This window comes from Diadema antillarum, unplaced genomic scaffold (assembly GCF_040938485.1).
Source record: "Diadema antillarum isolate AM-2024a unplaced genomic scaffold, OU_Dant_1.0 scf00000077, whole genome shotgun sequence".
NCBI classification, from domain to species: Eukaryota; Metazoa; Echinodermata; class Echinoidea; order Diadematoida; family Diadematidae; genus Diadema; species Diadema antillarum.
Window position 1 is genome coordinate 453,909 of NW_027270966.1, and position 16,613 is coordinate 470,521.

At 39.5% G+C, this 16,613-nt stretch overlaps 1 protein-coding gene across 1 annotated transcript; it reads right to left on the bottom strand.

The window, feature by feature from the left end:
• Positions 1-7,862: 7,862 nt before the first annotated feature.
• On the bottom strand, positions 7,863-12,855 carry LOC139717557 (uncharacterized). Its single transcript, XM_071629065.1, has 5 exons — positions 12,586-12,855; positions 11,603-11,854; positions 10,500-10,773; positions 9,171-9,390; positions 7,863-8,097 (listed from the first exon to the last, which is right to left on the bottom strand). The coding sequence occupies exons 1-5, from the start codon at positions 12,850-12,852 to the stop codon at positions 7,863-7,865; spliced, it is 1,248 nt and encodes a 415-aa protein (XP_071485166.1). The 5' UTR covers positions 12,853-12,855.
• Between the last annotated feature and the right edge of the window lie 3,758 nt (positions 12,856-16,613).

Here is a 16,613-nt window from a genome sequence, read left to right on the forward strand (position 1 = left end):
GCATCCCTAGGGGGTTAGGAACTCAATTGTTAAAATGGGCACCATGCCCCACCCAGGGGCCCCCCAGGGGGCCCAAACCCCCAATATTAAGGAATCTTTAAAAATCTTCTTCTCTAGAACCAGAAGTGATGGAGCTAAGTTAGTACTATGAGTTAGTACATTGATGACTGTAGTTTCAAGTTTGTTCATGGCAGAATCAGGGGTGCCCCCCTTGGGACCCAGGGGAGGGGGATGAGGAGGGGTCCTAATGGGGCCTAAATTGTACATTTTTATCTTCTTCTTTAGAACCCCATGACCCATTTTCACCAAACTTGGCAGGTAGCATCCCTAAGGGGTTAGAATCTCAATTTGTTAAAATGGGCACCATGCCCCACCCAGGGGGCCCCCAGGGGGGCCCAAATCCCCAAAATGAAGGAATCTTCAAAAATCTTCTCTAGAATCAGAAGTTATAGAGCTAAGATAATACTATGAGTGAGTACATTGATGACTGTAGTTTCGGGTTTGTTCATAGGAGATCCAGGGGTGCCCCTCTTGGGGGCAGGGATTGGGGGGGGGGGGGGGGGGGGTAGTTGGGAAGGTCCAAATGGGGGCCTGAATTGTACATTTTCATCTTCTTCCTGAAAACCTCAAGATGGATTTTCGTCAAACTTGGCAGGTAGCATCCCTAGGGGGTCAGGATCTCAATTTATCAAAATGGGCACCATGCCCCACCCAGAGGGCCCCAGGGGGCCCCAATCCCCCCAAATTAAGGAATCTTAAAAAATTTGGGCCCTTATTGTACATTTTCATCTTCTACTTGAGAATGCCTGGTCAAATTTTGGTAGAGCTGTGAATAATTTAGATTAGTGACTGCGTGAAAGGTGAAGTTGTGATACTCAGGTGAGCGCTAGACCCGCGGGTCTCTTGTTTCATATACAATTAATGTCATGGACTTAGTTCCATCCTGTCTCTGTTTTCATTTATCTGCCTTTGTATGTTGAATAAAACGTATGTTAATTGTCTGCCAACAAAACAATACGAGATATTAGTATTAAAGAGAAACAACCCGCTGCCATTAATTCCTCAAAATTCTTATTGCAACTATACAGTAATTAAAACAACCAAGGTTGCTGATCACAGCCCACTAGCAATATGCATTGCTGATGATAAATATGTATGCAGTGTGTGATTTCATGTTGGAAAGCAAATGTTTTATACAATATTTGAATAAGTTTAAAACAAGTCTACCTGCCTTTGTGTTGTCCCCTGAATTCTGGCACTAGACTGAGAGTTGTGCAATACATGAATATACAAGTACTGCATGATATGCTGTTTTTCTTCAGAAACTTCTACATTGAATTTCTTCTAGTTGATATTATGCTTTGGTATAACAAGGTATGCTGTATTTCTTCAGAATCTTCTACATTGAATTTCTTGTAGTTGATAATGTGCTTTCGTAAACAAAGTACAGCCTGTAATATATTAATCTTGACAACAAGTAAAATGTTGAAATGACACCATTCCATGCAGCCATCTTGTCCAAATTTCCTTGATATTTACTTGATATTACACATATTTGTATGATGCCAACATTTTGGATATGAATATGATGTCCAAAAATGTTTCAATCTATCTACCAAGCTTCTTGCACGTTGAGGCACCTACCATATGAATAACAAAGATGTGTAGGTTAGCTGACTGTTACATTAGGCCATGAATTGCATGTTGGACACAAAGTAAGTCAAAGGGCTTTAATTGCCTAATGCTGCAATAAGACTACTCTAGATATTTTCATACAGATACGACTACTAGCCCTGATGAAGTTGTTTTAAAGTTTGTTTGTATGTTTGTTTGTTTTTTATGTTCGTAAAATCTCACTCATGTGCCCAGTGTCATTCTCGTTATTAAAAATCTTGACTGTTTGTATCCCAAGTATGTCAGACACCAATGAAATCATACAACAGAATTGGATTTTACATTAGTATGGCTTGTTGGAATAATCTCTCGGTCTGCCAGAGGAATGCAGTATATGAGAATGTAACATTGTAGTCCTGGCAATTACACTCAACAAGTTGTTTGAGAAAGCTTTGTGACGTTTTACCAACCAAGATTCAAATCAAGCAATATGGCAGCCTAGTTCCCAATGGAATGGAAACATGTCCACTTCAACTACTTTGAGAAATCTAATGATTCCATATTATGTGACTAGATCATTATAATTATGGTAATCACTGTGATGGTCAATTTCACTCAAATTATCTTTGGTATTGAGCCATATAGAGTGCTACCTCCATTTATGTCTTTATACAGTGCACTCCCGTTACAACAAACACGGTTATAACGAAATTTCGTTATAACGAAGTAAATCTTCTGGTCCCAAAATTATCACCATTGAAGTCTATGGCACAAAATTCGCTTATAACGAACACGGTTATAGCGAAATTTCCGTTATAACGAAGTCTTTTCCGAGCGTCACAGACAAAGAAAAACAAAAGAAATGTGCTCCGTTATAACGAAATGGGAATTGCTTTCAAAAACACGTAGCAGAACAAGCATATATAGCGTCTCTGCATGGGTGAATGCTTCACACCACTGTGTGTGTTCGCTCCTTGTGTCATGCACAGTTTCTGAGGGGAACTTGCGTTTATTATCATAATACAGTTATCCCATCACATCTCACATAGCTTTCCAGTGTATGGTGAGTATTCAGCAAACAGAATATGATATATATACGTGGTTTCCTTGTTTTCATTAAATATTGTATTTGTTCGGTTATAACAAAATTTTGTTATAACGAAAGAAAACTGCCGGTCCCGAGCATTTCGTTATAACGGGAGTGCACTGTAATTATGATTTTCAGGTGTACGATGGCAAGCCTTGAAAGTTTACATCGTGAACATAATAAATGTTAATGTGACCAGCATAATCACAGCGAATTTCTGGGATTGGTCAGAGAGTTCTACTTCTCATGAACTTTTGCTAAGTGTTGTGCAATGTAGCAATTACTGTCAGTAAGAAAATTATACTGCTGTTAGTCCAAATGCTTTAATCCGGGGCTTTTAATCCATTTGTTTAGGTCTTCCTCTCTGTAAATGTTAATTTCCTTGAAAAGTCATCAATAGTTCAAACAGGATGACATTGATATAGATGTACTTTGATAAAATGTGCGGTGTAAAGTTCAATGATTTTGGCATTAAAGGTTCAACATACATGTAATTCATTACTGAAAGCATGACAAATTCTTCATGTGTGAGTTACTGATTGTCAACGACAAGGCACCCACACGTCTGACCAAAACTAATCTTGTCCCGTCCGAAGCACAAGTAAATTTGAAACAGGTGCTGTTCCCTCCCTCACCCAACAGACAACATACAGCAAACATGTCATTCATTACTGAAAGCCTGACAAGTTACATGTGAGTTGAGGATAATCAACTACAAGACCCCTGCACCTCTGACCAAAACTAATCTTGTCCTGTCCAAAGCACAAGTAAGTTTGAAAAAGGTGCTGTACCCTCCCCCACCCACTCTTTGTAGATTGAGATGGGGTAAAGCACATTACCTTTCAATATTGTGCAGTGGGGCAAAGAAAAATACATATGTTTATACATGTATATTGTAGCATGTGTTTAAACAGAGATTTAAATCTTAATGATTTCACAGGCCTTGAATGTAAAAGACATCTCTGGTCTTGTGTTTAAGTGAAGATTATTTTTTGACTTCCCATGTTGTTGGAGGTATTTGTGGTACTGTCACAAGATTGCCAGTTGTAATGTGTTGGTCATTTGTAAAACAAATGATGTCTAGTGTGATTTTTAGTAGTAAATGAAGTGTACTTCTGAAATAATAAATTATGCATCGTGAAATGAAATATCAAAATGTGTCTGTTCTTTTATTGTTGTACATGTGCTAGCTAAAGCTGCTACTCTACAACTACATTTATCACACTAGCAAATATGAGTACATTGACATTGTAGCTGTAGTTCTTGGATAGGGAATATATTAGACATCGATTAAAGTCGGCATTTACAAGCCAACAACTCGCCTAAGTGGACATGATTTTTTTTTTAATCTCAACTGGAAAATCGTGTTGTCTCATACAAAAACGGTACTTTTGCTTTAACCACAAAAAGAAAAAAAAAAAAAAAATACTACAATGCTTGACCATCGCCATTTTGGTTCAATTCCCTTCATTGTGGACTTCCACCCATGAGCCAGTGTACACAGTGTGAGTGTGTGCGTGTGTGTGTGTGTGTGTTCCTGGCATTTACTGTATGGTAAACTGTTACTGATTGCTCTGCAGCCTGCAGTCAAACTTGAGAATTTTCATGCAGTGCTTCATCTCTAGCAACATCAGCAACAGCGGTAATGATGGTTTACAACAGAGGACCAGGAGGAAATGGCTCAATGCTTGTTCAGATCAGGATGTTAGAAAAGGGTATCAATGCAGGTGATCATACCTGTAGGTTCATTGATACATATTTATATACACATAATGTCTATATCCAAAATGATAGATGCTACATTGCATGTAAATAATGTATGCATGAAACTCACACACATCATACTACTCAGCAACGCATGATGGAAGAGGTAACTGCAGTGTGTTGTTCCAAGGAGGTTCAAGAGAATGGAGTCACAACCGTCTTATTTCCTTTGCAAGATGTTCGATGCTACCGCTCAAAAATATTTGAAGCACGTGCCAAACAGGATCTGCCACGCAGATACATTGTAGGAAGACAATTGACTCGTGTCTCATTGCATGGTCATCAGCCACTTTCTAAGGAAGATATGTCTTTGTGATGGTAATTACTTTTCGCTATCCCTTCTTATAAAAGGCAGGTGGTACAGACACGAGGATGCGCAAATAGAAATTGTGCAAAAAATGCTGAAATAAAGATGAAAATTACTCCACTGGGCATACCCGGGCACTAATCTGATACATCTATCAATAAAGAATTACACTTAAAGATTATGCCATATTAGTTTAATTTGTGGAAATTAAAGTGGAAAAGTGATAAAACCGGCTTTCCAGGATGGTACAGTTCTAAACATTTTTTTACATGATACAGCTCTGATTTACACTTTTGCACTTAATTTCTGGACGGGATTGACTTTTGCTTTACATGCTTTATCACGAAGTGAAATTTCATTTCATTTAATAAATAAATAAGCAAAATATGGCCAACATTATGTTAACGTTCAAAATGAAACCTCAGATTGCTCAGCAAGACAGCGGTGTCGAACATCAATCATCAAAGGCACAAATGCACCTGTGAAATTCTTTTGTACATCAATAGAAATCTGACAACTGTTTGGATAATTACAGCCAGTTGGAACTCCAACTCTTAGACCTCCTTGGTTGTTCTATTCAACAGTGTAGGGTATCAAATGGACTTGGAAAAGAATCAAAACCAGTGCACAGTACACATACATGTATTAGAATATTTATGCTTTTAATGATAAAGTATTGTATTCAATTTTTGCTATGCCATAGTACTGCTTTATTTTGTGCCGATCTGACATTTTACAGCTTCAATCATCCATATCCTTGCTGAGTAAAACTCTTTTTCAACAAGCTATTAAAGGCAAATACTCTTTAAGATATAAATACATGCACTAGTGGAAGTTCAACTTCATTTGCAAAAACAATTCTGCTGATTTGGCATACTTATAAATGAAAAAAAAAGTAGAAGGGACATTCACAGTTTAACCCGTTCAGGACGAGTCGTGAGTATACTCGGGCAAGTAACTATGGGAAATGGGTGTTGTAGCAAAATCAGTCCGTCCTCAACTGGTTAAATCAAATATTATGCAAACGTCAAGTTTATGTATTCCCTTTTATGTTACACACACACACTATAAAAATTGTCTGGTCAAAATGAATAGTATAAGAACTTTGCATTGTTATGGCATTAGGAGGTGTGGCAGTACACATCTCAAACCCTCTGGTTTATAAGAGCAGACTAGACAACTAACTTGATGGACTGATATGAAAGGGCAATATGGATTGAAGTTAAACTGCCCTACTCTTCAACTACAGTTCGACCTCGATTATCCGGCCTCCTTTTATTCGGAAATCTCTATCATCCGGACGCGTTCACGCAGTGAAGGACTTTTTTTTTTCATCCAAAAATTGAGAAAAAACAGTGACTTTAACATCTTTTCATGGATCTATTTCACTAATTTCATAAGATGTGCATGATAGGTTTCTCAATATCTAATGAGGTAAAACATGTATGATTTTCACATAAAGATATACTTTATTTTTGTGAAGAAGGGACTACAATTTTGCGCAGGCTAGCATAGATTACAACACCGTTGCGGGGTACGTGATTACGCTACCTGCCTAGCTGTCAGTGCACTGGGACGGCAGCTTGGACGGCAGCTATATACATTAACATTGTGTTTCCCATATCTGGCCAATATGCTTATCCAGATGAGCGCCGGTCCCGACATGGCCGGATAATCGAGGTCGAACTGTATTATAATTAATGACTATCACTGTCCTCTTACTCACATGTATGTTAATAAATGTTGATCGAAGACCGAAGCTTGAATGTGTCATCTGCTTAAAAAGAACTGTTCATGTCTCATCAGACGAACTATGACATGGCTTTTTTGTAAAAGAAATTGTCAGTTTGTATTGAAGCTTTGACAAACTCATGGTTTGAAACAGATTATAAAAGAACTGACAGGAGTAATGGAGACTAGCGGAAGCTTGATTGATAATATAGTCAGAAATAAATCAAACAACATCTTGTAAATAAAATGTTACATTCCAGCATGCCTGAATACATGCAAAAACTCATAACACCCCTTGGTAAAAACAAACTTGTATGATTTGTGAAATGCAACTAATAATCGTCTGATAATCCTACAAGCCATAAAAATTTGCTCAAGGAAATATATTAAAGTCGCTTTCATACAAAACTCCTTAAAAAACATGCATATCTGTAATACTTGTATGCAATAAATTCTCGTAACAGTTAGGCACAAGAAATTAACTCCTAGCCATTAATCACTGAACACAAACCCTGCATCATTATTGTGCTGAAGCCTTTCAGCATGATATCAAATACTCAACAGGATTTTTGCCTATGTGTGCAACACAATTATGTCATGAAAGGGGATAATATAGAAGTCACAGAAATGGCATTGCACATTTAGTGAAGGAGGTATAAAATCTCAATGATTGCATCTTAACACTGTCAAAGGACAGGAAACAAAATGTATTTAGGGCCTATACATACCCAAGAAAGAATAGGCAGTGCCCCATTTATAAAGGGATGGTACAGTTTTAGTTGAGATGGTGATTTAGGTTTCCAATTTTTTTAAAATGATAATTCTTTGAGATAAAGAGAAACCTCTTGCAAGACAATGAATGATCTATCCCTCAATACTGATTTATTATTCTTTTTTGGTCCAATTTTGACAAGGAGTTTTGACGGATCAGGACAATATGATACAATGAAATTTGGACTTGGAAATTTGGAATACGAAGAGAATGATCAAGCCCAGAAGTATCAAAAAGCGGTTATACTCTTCTCTTTACCAATTGTTATTAGTGTAAACTTCAATCAATGAGTAAACTTTTTGCTATAAAAGTTACAAAGTGTAGAACCCGCAACTATCGGCAAAATAAAGAATTCTTCCTGGGTGGCTGTAGTGTCACGGAACATTAATTGTCAATGTTAACAGAAAAAACTATAGGCCTGCATTTATCAAAATTAATCAAAGCATATTGTATTTTCTCCAATCCTCACACCTTAAATTTAAATCTCTTTTTTATAATCAAAATGGAACTGGCTCACAGTAGATTTTAAGGAACGACATACATTTCAAATTACACTTTTTTTAAAGGCTGGAAACAGCTTCAAGGCCTCAGTCACATTTAAGGATGCTGTTTCTCATTTCAGTCAGTGCATTTATCACAGCGTCATGGAACTTGCGGCTGCTGTCCATGGCATCTATGATGAGCTCGGCGTGTCCTCCTTCCACGATCATTTTCAAGGTTACGTCCACCTCTTGATCCGACAGCACTGTGGCAAACTTCTCGCTTGCTGAAGGAGGCACAACTGAGTCCTTGGTCCCATGAATGAGGTAAAAAGGCGGCAAGCTATTTGAACAAGAAGGTGCAAGCAAGACAAGCAGTTTAATGATGCACTTTTTACACATCGTGTCTGCCTGTAGAATGAAGAGATCACAAGGGTAAAAATTGTTCAGCTGAAAGTGTTTGTAAGTAGATGATTTTCTCTCAACTCTTTCTGTGCCAATAAGTCAAATGTGCACAAATTGAAAACACATAACAATTGGACAGGAAATTAATGTGGTACAAAGAGGGTTAAACAAGTATACAAATGATGCACAGGTCTGAGTGCGTCAGTCGGAATTGTGTGCATGAGGTAACTATGGAATGCTTAACCCACGAGGCGAAGCCGAGTGGGTTTAGGCTAAATTCCATAGTTACCGCATGCACACTATATTCCGACTGACGCACGAAAAGACATGTGCGTCATCTGTTTAATAGAATGGGTAATTTTCTTGCCAAAAACCCGTTTTTCTATCGTGTTACCCGATGACAAATTTACTGGATGCATTTCCTTTTGGCTTGCCATAGACGAGAGTCCAAAAACCATGCATCAGTTTTTACTGGACGCATGGTTTCTCTTCAGAACCATGCATCAGTACCATACATCAGTAAAAACTGATGCATGGTTGTTTTAGCCAATAGGCGTCTTTTACTGAGTGCGCGAACGCTTGCTTAGTGCGCAAACCTTTGTTACAAGTACACATACTCTTGCTACAAGTGCGCGATAACATGTTTACCACTGTGACTCAGCGTGCGGCCAGTAAAAATCAACACATAGCTCTCGACCAATGAGATTGCAGGATTCTCGCTACCCATTCTATAAAAAAAAAGAGAATATGCTGGAAGTGGTAGCAAAATATTACTACAGTCTTTTAGCTGTCACAGTGTTTTCTTTCAACCTTAGGGACCTTATGGGTTTGCATGCATCTGTTGTCTCTTCACAGTATCAGGGCCCAGTTTTATCAAAAGATATAATCGATTTTAAATTTCATGAACACACAGGCTGCCATAGACTTATGATTGAAATCAACTATAAAATCAATTATAACTCTTCATAAAACAGGGCCCACGGCTAATCCTATGCCTGTCCCTACTTTTACCTTTTGAGCTGGTCAGGTGTCATCTTGCGCAATCTCTCGACAGGTGAGAACACATCAAACTGGTCCATGCCCCCCATGGCCTGCCACATTGGTGAGAGATCCTCCACGCCCCTCCAAGATTCATGATGGTAGTGATCCATGATGTGGTACACACCCCCTAATCCTACAACCCCGCGGACAGACGACAGCAACGCACTAGCATATTCAGAATTTCCTGCCACTGTGAAGGAAATCAGATGAGGAGATGACATATCAAGTCAATCTGTAAATGATATGGCATTATTGTGTCCTTTTATTTCTTTCCCAGTATAGCAATCATTCTGAATCTATCTGCCATACAATTATTCAGCTATAATTGAAATACATTCCTTCTTCTAATACTTACTCATCATTCATAACACAAACATCTATGGTACCAAAATCAATCATTGTATGATTCTTTTCATATCTCATTAAGGTCTTGACTTTTAAGCTCTAATTAGTTGCTGAATGTCTGGAATTTCATCTTGAACACATCTTTCAATGGTTAAAAAATAATAGAGCACTTTGACTGCCAAACAGGCGACTGCTTCACACAAAACATCAATATTTACCTTCATTACATGGCCCTTAAGTTATATTTTGATTCACTGAGTTTGACAACAAATCAAGGATCGACCATTAGCCCTGTCTACACAAAGGAAATATTTCAAAATAATCTTTATCTAGTATCATTAAACTACTCGTACATTATCATATGGACTTGCCCCATGGAGTTCACGACAACACAAGACAAATGTCACCTGAGCAATGTCTTGCCTGCATATTGCAATTTGTATGGTTTGAAGTGGTAACTTGTCACAGCTTCCAAGCAGGGGAATGTCATAAAGATCTGAAAAGGCTGAATAAACATGGTCATAGCTCAAAGCTGTGGAGAGCTATTGAAAGCTCACCCCAACATTGTGAGCATCATGTTTTTCCATGAATTTCATTGACCTTTTGATCATGTCAGACTTCATTAACAATCAAACTTGACCGGCATCTTTAATTTGGTGATGTGCCTGTGGAGCGAGTTTTGTGGTCATAGCTCAACGCTGTGGAAAGTTATTGAGAGTACACCACAATACTGTGAGTATGGTGCTTATCAGGTAAAGATCATTGACCTTTTGACCTTTGACCTTGTCTGACTTCATTAATATTCAAACTTGACTAGCATTTCTAGGTAATGTACTGTGGTGTGAATTTGTGGTCAAGCTCAAAGCTGTGGAAAATAATGTGATGCCTATGTCTCACTTCCGCTATGCAAGTGAAACTAAAAGCAGGGTCTGTGAAATCAACATGTGGACATACCTTCATGTGAGCAGTGTTGGGAATTGTCAGCAGCGAGCCCCTCGTGATCTTTCCTGTCTGCAGTAACTGATGCTCCTGATGGTGTCACAGAGAGAGCAGCTGCTTTTCCCTCTGCCAAGTCGATGGAAGACAGAGCACATAGGTGGGCACCGGCTGAATGGCCAAAGAGAATGACCTCTTGCTGGTTGGCACTGGGAGCTAATTGACAGAATTCTTGCGACTGGATGAATGCCAAGGTATCATGGAGATCTTCAACCATTTCTGGGACTGTGCCCTGTATCAAAACAATGCAAAAATAATGCATACGACACATTTGAGACAATTATCTTACACAGGTATATTTATGACATATTTTGAGTCCATGCATTATTATATAAAAACGACAACAACAAAAAATAGTTGACCACAGACAAGACCCATGTTTTCTGACATAATAGCCATTAATGTACAATGTAGCAACATAACTGTTTTTAAGATCTACCTGAACTAAAAGTCTTGTCAGGCAACTACTGTAAAAGTGGATATTTTCGCGTGACTTATTTTTCGCGCTAGGCCAGGTCAGAAGAGTTTCGCGTGTTTTTAATTCCGCGGAATCAAGACATCACGCACAGGAACGTATGGCAAACAAAAATATCCGCGTGCTTTTATTTTTGCGCTAGTTTCTGGCTGCGCGAAATGCGCGACAATTTCAATTTCCACTTTTACAGTATATACAGCGTATTGCCTTTATTGCTGTTCTTGCCTTTTATAAAAAGTTGTAAATGTCATTGAGTATTAACCGGAAATGTGCACAAGGTCAAATACTTGTTTTATACAGTGCACTCCTGTTATAATGAACACTGTTATAATGAAATTCCGGTTACAATGAAGTAAAAATTCAGGCTGCAAAATTATCTTCTCTTTGTTCTGTATTGTTCATTTGTTTGGTTATAAAGAAATTTTGATATAAAGAAAAAAAATTGCCGGTACCGAGGCTTTCGTTATAACAGGAGTCCACTGTCCGACTGTGCATCCCTAAGTTGTTATGATCAACACATGTGCAATTGACTCCCTGGATCAAAAGATGCAGCGATTTGTAGAGATTCCACGAGAAATATGCTAACCTTAGGATAGGTGCTGTAGTTTGGAATGATCACAGCAGCTCCTAAGTGCTCGATGATCTGCTGAGCCAGGAGGCTGTACATATTTTTGTCACCTGAGCCCCAAGCTCCTCCATAAACAAAGACGATAATGGGTCTGCCATTTGATCCACGACTGGACTGGTTTGGGAAGGTGCAATCTATATGCTTCCCGTCTTTCATTAGCTCAGGCATCCACAAGTCTAGTACATTGCCGTGTCTCCCATAAGGTATATCCTGCATGGAAAGAAGTGAATGTTTTGGAATTCGTGCAGAAAGTAACAACAATAAAAATCATGCACTAGAAAGTAACAAGAGCTGTATAACTGCTGACAGTAAGACCAGAGTCACAAACAATAATATGCTAGTCTTGGAGAAGAAAAGTGGGAAATGCATGAAACATTCTAATTTTCTAGCTTTTCAAAGCTTTTTGATGGAGTGAATAAAATCAGATACAGCTGTTATGGTGAGTAGACAACTGCATTCTGAAAAGTTAGCTTAAGAATACTGTAAAAGTGGATATTTTTGCGTGACTAATTTTTCACACTCAGAAGGTTAGAAGAGTTTTGTGTGCTTTTAATTCCGCGGGATTAAAGGAAATCAAAACCAAAAGAGAAATGTAGATTGAGTGAAAGCAGCAACATTAGTAGAACACATCAGTGAAAGTTGGAGGAAAATCGGACAATGAATGCAAAAGTTACAAATTTTTAAAGTTTTGGTGTTGGAACCGCTGGAGGAGGAGACTACTAGAAGTTATGATGTCATGTGTGGACAACAATATAAAGATAATATTAAGGGCGTTTCCATAAAAAAAAATAATTTTTCATGAAAATTACACATTCCATCAACTTGATACCGAGTACTGAAATTATGTTAAGGGTAGCAATTATTTCCCCTACTTTCTGAAAGCGTTTAGTCAAGTGCTGTTTCATTTTGCTAGAAAAGTGAATTTTCATATTACATCTTACCTTCACAACATTGCTTGCGGTTTTATAAAAAGAGGTCCACCTGATGTACAGAGGGAGCCACTTGGCTAGACTCAATTGCTCGGCCAGGGCATATGTGACCTTCAAAACTCTGTTGGGTTGCAGAGCTCGTTTGAATCTGTCCTCCCCCTCCTGACTGCATGGCCATCCACGTACCAGATTGGTCACGATGACAATTACATAGGGAACTCCCACTGCCAGGAAGGCCCCCCTCGCCAGTCTACTGCTCACCACTTTCATTTTGTCCATTGTCCACCAGTTGCAGTCTCTGGGTGAAAAACATGCACAACAGCGACAATTTAACCTTTCTGGGTCAAGAGAATTCTACAGAGTTAAAACCAGTACCGGTACCAATAGTATCGTATGCTCAATCAACCCAAAATATGGCGGCCTGAACTGTGACAAAACTGTGTGAATGAGCGCCATGAGATTATGGTGGCATTATACCACCCATACTGAAAGAAGAAGCAGAAGCAGAAGAAGAAGAGAAGAGAAAAAGGTGATTATGTCTGCAATATTTATATCAATTAAGAGGGTTCTACAATACGAATGAAATGTTTGGGACCCCTACAAACTGGAGTATAGTATGGATACTGGATGTATTGTGAACTGTATGCTGATTTGGAATTGAAGATGAGCTGCCGACAAGATCTTACAGAGCTAGAGAGGGAGAAATATGGATACAAGTCACTCTTCTTGCACTAATGCTAAAGTGCTATATGGGTAATGATAGACCTATTGCTTAAACTGATCACCCTGGCCCTGTGAATACATCACATGGAACCCCTCAGGCTCAGGATTGAATCCTTTGAATGGCCCTAGCTCTTACAAGTCTTCTTACTGCATGGGCGTCATCATACTAGGTAATTCAGGTAATTAATAATTCAGGTACCGGTAATAACCCAGGATTGCCCAACAAGGTAACTAGCTAAGGTATAGGGGACTGTATGACGGAGGGCTCTGGATTTAGGGACTTGGTGACTGCAACCAGGCTGAACACGAAGCATAAAGGACAAGTTCACCTTTAGAGACATGTGGATTGAGTGATCGAATATGCAGTGCTTTAGTATCAGTAGAATACATCAGTGAGAGTTTGAGGAAAATCAGACAATCCGTTGAAAAGTTGTGAATTTTTGAAGTTTCTGCTCAGTCACTGCTGTATGAGAAGACTACTAATGTCTGTGATGTTACATGTGTAACAATATAAAGAAAATGTAAAGAAAATTCAACATCATTTTCTCGCGTAATTAAAGAACACTCATCTTCCCTCTTCCAGAAGGCAGGGGGAATGACCCTAAATGTATGTCAGTGACAAGTAGAAGTCGTTCGTGGAAATGTGCACAGCTTGACTTATTGCAAAAAGTAACATTTTGTGAAACTCTCTTCATATATTTTCCTTATGTCGTTCTACGCATGTGACATCATACACTGTGTAGTAGAGTCTTCTCACCCAGCATTGACTGCACATGTCTACAGTAGGCCTACTGGTTGAGGTGGGGATTCATGTTTTGAACATTGGTAAGTGAGATAATGAGAAACATCTTATGTAATATGAAAGAGCGTGTAATTTTAAGAAGGATTCAACATTTATTTGATGAAAATTGGTTTTAAAATGGCCAAGATATCCAAAAAAGTGATAATAATAAAAGACTACAGGCCACGCCTTTTATTAGGATCTTTTTTATTTCACCTTGTTTTTGGATATCCAAGCCATTTCAAAACCGATTTTCATCAAATAAACTTTTGATACCCCTTAGAATTGCGTGCTCTTTGACACTCATAGAGTGGTTTCTGAATTTCTCACAAAACGTTTAAAGCTAAATCCTCACCTCGACCAGAACTGTCACACCCTTTAATAAATTTCATAACTTAATTTTGAACCGATTTTCCGATTTTCCCTATAAACTTTTCACTCATGTGTTCTACGATTGTTATACCGTACTGCATTCACTCAATCCACATCATCAGTAGACCTATATGAAGGTGATCTCGACCCCGGGGTTAGGAACTTGGCTGTCCTAGGCATATGCCTACTTTAGCTTCAGGGGTCTAACTTCAGACGTCCATTTAGACCATACAAAATTGATGTCTGACACAAGTCAGTATAAACCACTGTAAGATACGTACAGTGTACGTGTAAATACCACGCAATAGAGCCGTAGCCCGGGTTGTGTATAGTTAGGAGAACCAATGATACCAGGTACTCAGCTGTAATGTTAGAACGTAGTGTCTAGTGATTGCAGCTAGCTGATTGCAGGATCTGTAGGAGTAGGACGTAGGAGTAGGACGTAGGAATAGGACGTAGGAGCAGGCACTCACAGGCTCTTGTCAACCCACCATCAACAGGCTTGCAGCAGAGGCAGAGCGAGAGCCGGCGGCCCGAGAGGTCCACGGTGGTGCGCGACGGTGGTGCGCGGCGGCGGTGCGGTGACGGGCTCAGCTAGCTCAGCGGATCGTCTCGGCTACGCCGCCGTAGGTGCTGGCAGCCGCAAGGTCACTTCCGCAGATTGACTGAAGTGTACCCACCCAACGTGAACTCGCACTAAATTTTCCCACATTGCGCCATCTCTTGGTAGGTTTACTCCCAACCCCGGCAAGTCCAGCACCGCACCGCCGTCGAGTTATACCCAGGTTGTACCGGGTTCATGCAGTGAAATAATGTGTAAATCTGTGTCAAGCCGCCTGAAGGGGAAGACAAGCTGACAAATGCCAGAGCGATGGATCAAAAAATGCTGACGTTTCCTTCATACGAAGAATTTAAGAAGTATCTGTGTCAATATGAGAAGCAAACCACAAGCCATTTCATTACTCTGAAGCAAGAAAAGGGGTTTTCCCAATCGGGTAAGTAGTATCCACGTAATACCGTTACAGCACTGCGCCTACGTCTGGTCGGCCTGGCCTGGCGGGACGCTCCATCCATGGCTGCCTGCCTTGTGTACTTCGCGTTCCAAATGGCAAAGGACGACGTTCGGGCTGGTGGCAGTTTGTACACTGCTGTATGCAGTAACTGTATCGCTGCAATGTTTAGCAGCAAACATAACGTAATGATACAATGTCAAGTTGAAATCAGGTTAAACTTTCCGGCAAAAAGAGAAGTAAACATTACCAATGAATGCAGAGGCCTAAACAGTGATTAGTGTAGTAGTGCAGCTCTCGCTTGTCGATGTGAACCAGGGCAATCGATTACCTAACCAGGGCAGGGGGGTGTTTCACAAAGCTGTTCTTAAAGTTACAAAGGACTTAAGAACGACAAGAACGACTGGGGATCAGTTCTTATGATGTGCTATACTTATCAGAATCTCAATAATTCAGCACAAGAACTGATCACCAGTCGTTCTTAAGTCCTTCGTAACTTTAAGAACAGCTTTGTGAAACACCCCCGGGGTCTGTGTATACGGCATTACGGGGTTACAGCCCAGCACCCAGTCGCTGTAAAAACGCAATGGCACACGGCGTCTGGTCGGGCCATATCAACTATTTTAGTCCATTGATTAGGAGCTGAGTGATAGTTTTGTGTGTTGAAGTTTCCCATTCATGATATGGATGGTTGTTTAGTTGATCTTTATTTTTATGAAACAGTGACAAATGACTTATGACTGTAGTGATCATACAGTGGGTTTGTTTGATCATAATTGTCTGCCTCCATGTATTTTCCGTTCATTATTTGAGATTTTGTTTTTTGTTTTTCCCCCAGAGTGGAAAGGTAAGAGACTCCACTGGAGGGACGATCTGGACCAAAAGGTCTGCATTCCATATGTGCTTATGGGAGTATTGCTGCTTGGCTGCCATCAGGGACGGGATAAGAATGTTGGCCAAAAAGAGCGATACAAAGAGCGTGTTGCTGAGAAGATGGTATGATCTCCTTCTTACTTGTTCCAGCATCATAGGCTGAAATTGCTGAGTGAAACACTCACTTCCAATTTTGATTAAGGTTGTTAGTTAGGGTTGTTAGAGGTGAATTGATTGCCATTGTCACACTATGTATTAGACTGTGTGACATCTTGATGGCT